Source organism: Parambassis ranga, chromosome 17 (assembly GCF_900634625.1).
Source record: "Parambassis ranga chromosome 17, fParRan2.1, whole genome shotgun sequence".
Lineage (NCBI taxonomy): Eukaryota > Metazoa > Chordata > Actinopteri > Ambassidae > Parambassis > Parambassis ranga.
In genome coordinates this window covers 10,088,535-10,097,175 of record NC_041037.1, presented here as the reverse complement: position 1 = coordinate 10,097,175, position 8,641 = coordinate 10,088,535, and the positions used below count along the sequence as shown (strand labels likewise).

Below are 8,641 nucleotides of genomic sequence, written 5' to 3'. Positions count from 1 at the left end.
TGTTTTGTAGCTATATTGCACTCTGCTGGTGATGTTGTGTAGTGCAACACAGACTTCAAATACAAATGGGCAAAATGAGGAAGGTGTCATCATGACAGAGATGTAAAATGAAGATGATGTAAGATTTTTTCAGAATCATATGGCTTTTAATATTATCTCTACCATCTCATGAGACCACCACACACCAAGAGTCTACTGTGTATTTAGGGATCGAGCCAAAATGACTAATACTTGCCAAGAACTGACAGCTTCGCCTTGGAAAGAAGATCTAAAATATTCATGTGAGAGTTTTGCAAGACACAGCACTATAATTATTTCCATTAACAGAAAGAAATAAGAACATTTCTCCACTTCATTCTCTCCCTTTCTTCTTCTTTGTTCCTTTTGCTGGTCTTCTTCCCCTCTGTCAACCTTCTTGGGTGGTTTTCTAAGTATGCTCGACTCACATACACCATGCATGTGTGTTTATTTAGTCTGTATAGGGGAACAGAACCATGGCCTCTGCCAATTTTCTTTACACTGAGAAAATATGCTTTTGGACAGATGGAAAAAAGTGGAGCAAGAACAGACACAGGGCCAACAGATACAACACCTCCTCCTTTTTCAAATCCGCTGCCACCACTAGTACCAACCATCCAGACTGAGAAAACCGGCACCTTCCTTTCCATGACTGCAGTCTCCATGCAGCATCATTGGTTATGCAGAAGTTTCCAACTTCCTGCTGAGAATTTTTTTACAGCTAAATATTCAACCCTTATTTATCAGTATGAACAAACAAATGTGTGTAACACAGCTATACCGACACATGAGCAGGGAGCATCAGCAAGATTTGTGTGACATTTTCTGAAAAATACACTAAACCTTTCAGTTTCTGAGAGTCTTTTTATAAGATTATACAGCAGCCGTTTTTCCTGTCAAACGGCTGCTGTAGAAATGAGTAGAAATCAACAAAATTGTATAACTAATAGTTAATGCACAGACATACAAACACCGGCATTTTTAATGCCCTGGATTAACGTTTAAGCCTTTGCTTAGCTTACACAGTCCTCTCAAGGCCAGTGGGCAAGTGTTGAGTGCAGGAGTGAGGCTCTGAGAATGGATGGACCAAAAAGGGGAAGGAGGAGTGTCTGGAGTGAAGCGGGAGGAGGGTCTGAGGGAGAGAGGGGGATGAGAGGAAAAGAAAGAGGAGGGGAATACCACCCACTAAGCCAGTTGTGGAGAGGTTCTGGGGGTTGGGCTGCCCACAGGAAACAGTTGTGGCTCCATCCCAGGCCTCACACCGAGCAGCCCTCGGCCACCCAGTCATCGACAGACAGACCTACCAAATGGCCTCGACGGCCAACCGACAGGGATTTGTTTATTTTTCATCCTTTGGTGGTGGGGGGAAAATTGTTCAGCGCAAGCTGTTTATTAGGCCTTTGATTTGTCATGTGTCAGCGTTTGCTTGCAGGGAATGTGTATACATAAGTCCAGCTTGTGTATAGATAGGAGGTTTGGAGGCTGAGAGGGTGCGGGCACTTTAGAGGGGAGGCTGAGGGGGGCAAAAGAAAAGAGGAAAAATGGGAAGCCTCCCACGCTGAAGGCAAGGCTGAACTGCATTATGGGTCAGTCTCCAGCTGTCCCTGATTGTTGATGTCATGGGGGACTGAAGTGTTGTGCCTAGTTTGCAGTGGGTGTGGGAAGAGTTTGAGCATGTGGACAAACACAGGATTCCTGTTTTGACACTGATTTGTCAGGACTGCCTGGTGACCTTTTCACTACAGTGTAAAACACACAACTGATAAAATAATCAATATGTGTATCTTTTATGTGTTTATTTTCATATTATATGTGGGGACATAAATGAATATATCTCACTGTGTGATCGCAATTATTCAAATTATAAACATATCTTTATTGTATACCTGGCCTTTGTTGATCAATCATGTAATGTTATCTAATTGACAGGTGAAGTACACAGTGAGAACTGTGGGTTCAACCCACTGCACGTTGTGCTTGATTTCAGTGTCTCGTCTCTCTCTGCAAAGTGGTGAATGACGCTAAAGTCCAGTGGTGGAGTGGTGGGTGCACTGTCTGCCTCTAGAAATGATTTTCGCTGCAGATGTCATTCCTAAATAATCCATTTGGTGGCGCTACAAAGCCATCAGGGGTGTGGAGGAAGAACGTAGAAGAAGAACTCCGAGGACCAATCAAATTCATAAGTACTCGGAACGCCAGTTTAAATCTTGAGCGGTGTTGGATTCGGAACGGTCGCAGGTAAGTGTGGGTAACTAGAATAAAAAGTAAAAAAAAAAAGAATTAAAAGTGAAACGAACTTAAATATACTAGCACATTTATTGATAAAAGGAGGAAAGACACTTTATGGCGACCGACAAGAAACCGCTACACAGTGAGTTAGCTTGTAAATGCGCTAATGTTAGCCACCTTGTATGTCACATTGTTTTGCTGCAGTATCAAGAAAATGGAGGGCAACCTGTCCAGACTCCTTGTTGGACTGTCTGTACACATCAGTCGCAGCGATGGTGAGCTCATAATGCTTTCAATGCTAAGTCTGATCTTCAAAGCAATGAAGGCATGTCAGAAGTTTGATCCCGAATCTGCCATTTCTGTACAGGTCGAGTGCACCTGGCCACTGTGAAAAAGGTGGATGAGGTCAAGTCTTCTGTAATAGTAGAATGGCATGAGATGAATGTGTGCCGAGGCAAAGAGGTCAGTAATTTAAAGAATACAGAAAAGACATTTGCAATATCCTGAGCCCACCGTTTGCCTTGAAACTAAGTCACGTACACCTAAGGTTTATATGCATTGTCTGTTTTGATTTTGTCTAAGGTTGAGGTGAGCGAGTTATACACACTCAATCAGGAGCTTTTTGAGCACATCAATGCTTTAAGCGACAAAACTCCTGAACCACCAGCTGCTGTTCCTGTTAAGGTGAGAGTTTGCTGACATTTGTTCATAGCAGGTAAATTAAGCATCTTGTTGTTGGAGTGGAGGATTGTTTACACTTCTTTTTAAATTCTTCATCAAATGCCCATTCTTTATATTAGAATAATAATAATCTTGATCCTAGGAGAAGCAGACTCTGGCTGTTCTAATATGTTACATGCAAGCACCCCTGGCTATCCAAAGACGGGATTTTTATTTTCTACCCATTTGTCTCTCCTGCAGAAATATGATGGCCGCCTGCGCTCGTCCAGGATTCCCGGTCCTGCCCTGTGTATGTAAATAAAGTGGATTATTTGTCTGTGATAGATATTCACGTTTAGTTTTGTGACCTATGTGCTTATTTACTTCCGAAAGCCTCTGCTCCAGCAGTCAAGGCAGCTGAAGAATCAGGTCCATAAAACATGCATGCTCTCCATGTATTTTCTAATCACTTCTTAAGGGATGAGGGGGTCACAGAAAACAATCAGTTTTGCTAGAGCTAAACTTTGCTCAGATCTGATTATGCACAAATGATCATTTCTATTGGGCTTTCATACCACACATTTTCACATTTTTGTTTGATGTCTCTTCTTGCTGTTTGTCTGAAAATGAGGTGGTGAGGTTTAAATTTCTCTGTTCACACGATTCATGCACGGCCTGTATAATTCTTTACCCCCTGTCATGATATAATGTGTTTTAAAACAAAAGTAGTTCTGTGGATGTAATCACTAGTTATTCATAACTTGGGTGGTGATGAGAAAAGGTACACTGTATGAAAAGAAAGAAGAAAAGGAGTGTCATTACTGGTTAATTAGGCATAGCATTTTGCTGCCATTTTGGAGATAACACTAATGCATTACTCCTCTTTGTCTTTCTTGAGGACTGGTTTTATTTCACACTTTTTGTAGTGTTATACAGCCACATATTGAGTTGGTAAACTATGATCTATTTGTACCTTTTGTTAAATACTCCAGCTCACTTCTTTCTCACTTTAATTATTTCTAGAATCTGGTTCCAGATACTACAGTATTTGTCATATGTAACAACTGTCATTCAAGACATTTGTATTTTAGCTGGTCTAACCTAATCTGATTTTCAGTTGCCTCCCGGGTTCCTGGCCGGCAGACATGCATGTTTGAGCCGCCTGCACCTGTAGCAGTCCCAACAATGGAGTCTCCAAAGAAACAGGAGATGTTTTTTCCTGATGTCTCCTCAGCTTCAGACCTCAAAAGTTCTGGTTGGTAGTGTTTCATCACATTGAAAATCATGTAGTATGAAATTATTTAAAGAGATATCATTTTATGCTTTGTTTGAAACTTTTTTAATAAGCTCAATGTATTTTCCTTCCTTATCCAGCTGTTCCTAACCAGCAGCGTAGGAAGAAGGATGCCAAACCAGCACCATCGCTGCCTTTTGTCCGTGCGTCCATTAAGGAAAATGATGATCCTGAGCAAGTCCCTGCACTGCCTGCAGTCAAAGGTCAGAAACAGATTTCAGATTTGCAATGTTGTGTGTATGCACTGGATATATTGCTACTCTTTACAGTAAGTTGGTTTGTAGATTGTGTGCATCATACTTTTCAGGCAGAAGAAAATCTGTGGCCCCCCAAGAATTAAACAAGGGAAACAAAAGGCTGTCTACTATTATAAAGCCCCCTGACATGCAGACCAAGAGGGGAAAGGTGCTCTTTGTCATTTTTTAATGTATTTATTTTTAGGATTTTATTAGCATGAGCAGCATTAGTTATCCTAGTTTACCTTTTTTTAGTTTGGAGAAGCTTTTCGGCCAAACCAGAGGTTCTATGACATGATCCAAGAGTTCAGGGAGACCTTGGAAATAACTCCAATATTGACTACTGACAAGGTAGGTTTGGAATCAGAAACACAGACACATTAATTTTTTATGGAAAAGAAAATATGAGTACAATTAATGTGTTAGGTGTAGCCAAATTCTCTTCTTTCTCGTCTTTTGCCTTTACAGTTTGAGCCTCACAGGATTTGTGTGTGTGTTCGCAAGCGACCCTTTAACAAGCAAGGTATGTTACTGTAGATACACACAGAAGCCTATCAATCTGTTGGAATTATTTGTGAAAATATACATTTTTGTTTTTCAGAGATAAATAAAAAAGAAATAGATGTGGTGTCTATACCAGGAAATGGTGCATTGATAGTCCATGAGCCAAAGCAGAAGGTGGACCTCACCAAGTACTTGGACAATCAGATCTTCCACTTTGACTACTCCTTTGATGAGAGCGCCACAAATGACCTGGTCTACAAGTAATAACCTCATTAACCTCACTTTGTCATTCTGTCTTGTGTTTTTGTTTGTTTTTTCATTTTCCACATAAAGTACATGTGATATGTTTTTTCCCCACTAGATTCACAGCCAAACCTTTGGTGCAGTCCATTTTTGAAGGTAGTATGGCAACATGTTTTGCCTACGGCCAGACAGGAAGTGGTAAGACTCATGTAAGTGTCTACATAATGTTGGATGAATTAATGAATTAATGAATGAATGTTTCAGATCCACAGCTTTTTGCAATGCCCCTTTTTTCTTTTTAGACAATGGGAGGGGATTTCACAGGAAAGCTGCAGAACAGTGCTAAAGGGATTTACGCCTTTGCAGGTAAGGACAAAATATCTCATCTGGCTTAAAATACTACAAAAATAACTACAATATGCTAAATTGATTATAGCAATAACTTAATATTAATCACCAACTTGGCACTCTGTTGGCATGACGTTTGTATGAAGAGCTTTGATATAGTCTTTCTCTTCTAGCCCAGGATGTTTTCACCTATCTCAACCACAGAAAGTACGCTCATCTGGATCTCTTTGCCTGCGTCAGCTTCTTTGAGATTTACAATGGCAAAGTAAGAAAAATATATACTTTCAGATTCATTTAAAAATATTAATCTCAAACTTACAGTGAATGCTTCTTGATTTTTAGGTATTTGACCTAATAAATAAGAAGGCCAAGCTCCGGGTTTTGGAGGATGAGCGGCAGCAGGTTCAGGTAGTGGGCCTGGAGGAGGTCCTCGTGTCCACCGCAGAGGAGGTCATCAATATTGTACGGATAGGCAGTGCGTGCAGGTAAGCATTAGCAATGTTGCTGTCGCATGGAACATGCCTTATCAAACTTTATTTTTGTCTAAACAAAAGAATAAAAATGCCTTATAAGGTTACTTTAACATGACGGCACAAAACTAAAATCTATCTCAAAACAGCATTTAGGAAACTCCCTTGTAAAAGAACGTTCATGAATTTAGACATTCTCTCATCTGTTTTCAGAACATCAGGTCAGACATCAGCCAATGCCAACTCATCTCGCTCTCACGCAGTTCTTCAGATCGTACTACGACGCAATGACCGTGCTACCACACTGCACGGCAAATTTTCATTGGTTGATTTGGCTGGTAATGAGCGCGGCACAGATGTCAGCAGCGATGACCGCAGCACTTTGGTTGAGACTGCCGAGATTAACCGCAGCCTGCTAGCTCTCAAGGTTGGCTATGAGTGATGTGGCATGCACCCACTTGATTAATGTTGCAGCAATGGGTCTCTTTTCTGTCTTGTCCCTCTGCCAGGATGCAGACGAAGTTTTTTTTTTTTTTTTTTTTTACTTTTTATGATGGAAACAGTTCTGATGTCTGATGTCTGTGTCACGCTAAAAAGATATTGTCGTCACACCCATCTATCCACTCTTGTCCTGTAGGAGTGTATTCGATCTCTGGGAGCAAACAGTGATCACATTCCTTTCCGCATGAGCACTTTGACCAAAGTCCTCAGGGATTCCTTCATTGGTGAAAAGTCCAGGACCTGCATGGTACGTTAAAATGCCAATTTGTGGCATAATAATATTATAATGAATGATGCAGTTGCACACCAAACAGCACAAACTCTGCTGTTTACACTTTGTTTGAATGACAGAAGGAAAATGTCTGCATCTTCCTCTTTATTTGGTAGATTGCCATGGTGTCACCAGGCATGGCTTCGTGTGAATATACCATGAACACACTACGTTATGCTGACAGGTACATTTAGAATATATATTTTGTGATTTTATGACAAATAATCGTTGGATGGAATGCTGAGATATTATCTTAGAAAGTAACCTTTCTGCTCTTTGCCAGAGTGAAGGAACTTAAAGGCAATTCCAAAGCCAGTCGAGCGCCTAAGACACAAGAACCTGTAACTGGCATCTCAGATGAGGTGAGCTTGCACAGCATGAATAAATAAATGACAAATGTGGGAGTTATAGCCTGTGCATCACTTGTTACTGCTTGGCTTATCACCTTTGTGTGTTGTAGGAGTCTGTGGAGGATAACAGTGTGTATGATGCTATATCTCAAGTGGCAGAGCTGCAGGAAAAAGTTCACACAGATCTCAAGGTAAGAGTTTGTGTAGCCCTGCTCCTATTTTAGTTTTGTTGTTGTGTGTGTATCTTCATTTTTTTTGTAACTTGTTCTTCAGAGGGCAGCTGAACTTGTAAAAGCAATGGATGAAACCTCGTACAACATCGAGACTGGCTTTCCTGCCATCATGAATTATTGCAAAAACTTGCAGGGTTTGTACAAACCACACATTTATTTAGGTTCAGTCTTTTCAGAATTTTTTTAGATCATATTGTTTATCACTGCTGATTACACCATTATTTTCACTAAGCTTGAGCTTGTTTAAACACCAGATGGAGCTTCTTCTTTTGTGTGAAAGAAAAATTCTTTTGTCTTTATCATTTAATGTAACACCCAACAAGGTTATTGCGGGTATAAAGAATCAAAGTGAGCGTGCCTCATATTCACACAGCCCTGTTTATCACCCACAGACACCGTTCTGGCTTTGCAATCTGCTATGGATCAGGAGCGGATGGCGAGGCAGAATCTCTGAAGCAAGTCCAAAAAACACCCAGACAAACTGACAGCCCTGTAATTTTTAAAATTTATTTTATTGTGTTAATAACATTGCGTATTAAATAAAATGTATTTGAACACTATTTCTTAAAAAAAACGTATAATTCTTGTAACATGTTGCATTAGGGAGACCACTTAACTCCTTAAGTCAAAATGGTGTTAAGCCTAACGAGATACGAGCCAGACACAGGCTGGAGTGCTGCCAGTTTTGTTTGGCATTCTTTTTTCCTTGTCCTGGCAGGTGTTGTTTGTAGGTTGTATAATTTGTGTGTTTACTATTTGTTTGTGTGGGTCCAGTGAAGTCCATTGATTCCCCCTTTACAGATGACCAAGGTCAGCCTGGTGTGAGAACAAAGCACTTTTTATGTGAATGTTTTCATGTTGCCCCACTACCATCGCTTGTGTCATTTATTTTGTTTCTAAAAACTTTTTCTGTACTTAAATGTGCATGTGAAAGTATTTTGTGTTCATATATGTGCTCATGGATTTTAAGAATTAGACCACATTGCTCAGGCCATAAGTGTTTACCTTTAATGTGTATCAGTTTTGTCGGTCTTGATGGTTCACATTAAATCTAATTTAAAAATCACATTTGATGATTGGATTTGTGTGTCCATACAGGACTGGAAAGGTGAATATTTATACATCTAAATGCCTGGAAGTCTGAGATTAGGCATAGGTATAAAAAGTACAAGAGAGCTATGTAGATAATATGAACCAGTGGCACAATGAGTGTCTGCACTTAAATGGTTAACTGCTCTGTGGGGTAATTATTTAGGTGTGTTTGAGCAACTAATATTACACATT

The 8,641-nt window shown here is 40.2% G+C and overlaps 1 protein-coding gene across 2 annotated transcripts; it reads left to right on the top strand.

The window, feature by feature from the left end:
- The first annotated feature begins 2,215 nt into the window (after positions 1 to 2,215).
- Positions 2,216 to 8,344, top strand: kif2c (kinesin family member 2C). 2 transcript variants are annotated; one of them, XM_028427698.1, is made up of 23 exons: positions 2,216 to 2,256; positions 2,452 to 2,522; positions 2,615 to 2,709; positions 2,830 to 2,931; positions 3,169 to 3,217; positions 3,301 to 3,336; positions 4,025 to 4,162; positions 4,282 to 4,404; positions 4,509 to 4,606; positions 4,693 to 4,788; positions 4,906 to 4,960; positions 5,039 to 5,201; positions 5,303 to 5,393; positions 5,487 to 5,550; positions 5,706 to 5,797; positions 5,875 to 6,017; positions 6,216 to 6,429; positions 6,640 to 6,750; positions 6,891 to 6,958; positions 7,058 to 7,136; positions 7,235 to 7,315; positions 7,398 to 7,491; positions 7,750 to 8,344. In XM_028427698.1, the coding sequence occupies exons 2-23, from the start codon at positions 2,462 to 2,464 to the stop codon at positions 7,809 to 7,811; spliced, it is 2,115 nt and encodes a 704-aa protein (XP_028283499.1). In that variant the 5' UTR covers positions 2,216 to 2,256; positions 2,452 to 2,461; the 3' UTR covers positions 7,812 to 8,344. The 2 variants fall into 2 exon arrangements, with proteins under 2 accessions (XP_028283499.1, XP_028283500.1); XM_028427699.1 differs by lacking the exon at positions 3,301 to 3,336.
- Positions 8,345 to 8,641: the final 297 nt, after the last annotated feature.

What these genes read in the sequence shown, in the direction of transcription:
- kif2c (XM_028427698.1), top strand. Translation starts at nt 2,462, where the DNA reads ATGGAGGGCAACCTGTCCAGACTCCTTGTTGGACTGTCTGTACACATC. An exon ending in CAATATTGACTACTGACAAG is followed by an intron (nt 4,789 to 4,905) that starts GTAGGTTTGGAA and finishes TTGCCTTTACAG; the next exon opens with TTTGAGCCTCACAGGATTTG. An exon ending in ACAAATGACCTGGTCTACAA is followed by an intron (nt 5,202 to 5,302) that starts GTAATAACCTCA and finishes TTTCCCCACTAG; the next exon opens with ATTCACAGCCAAACCTTTGG.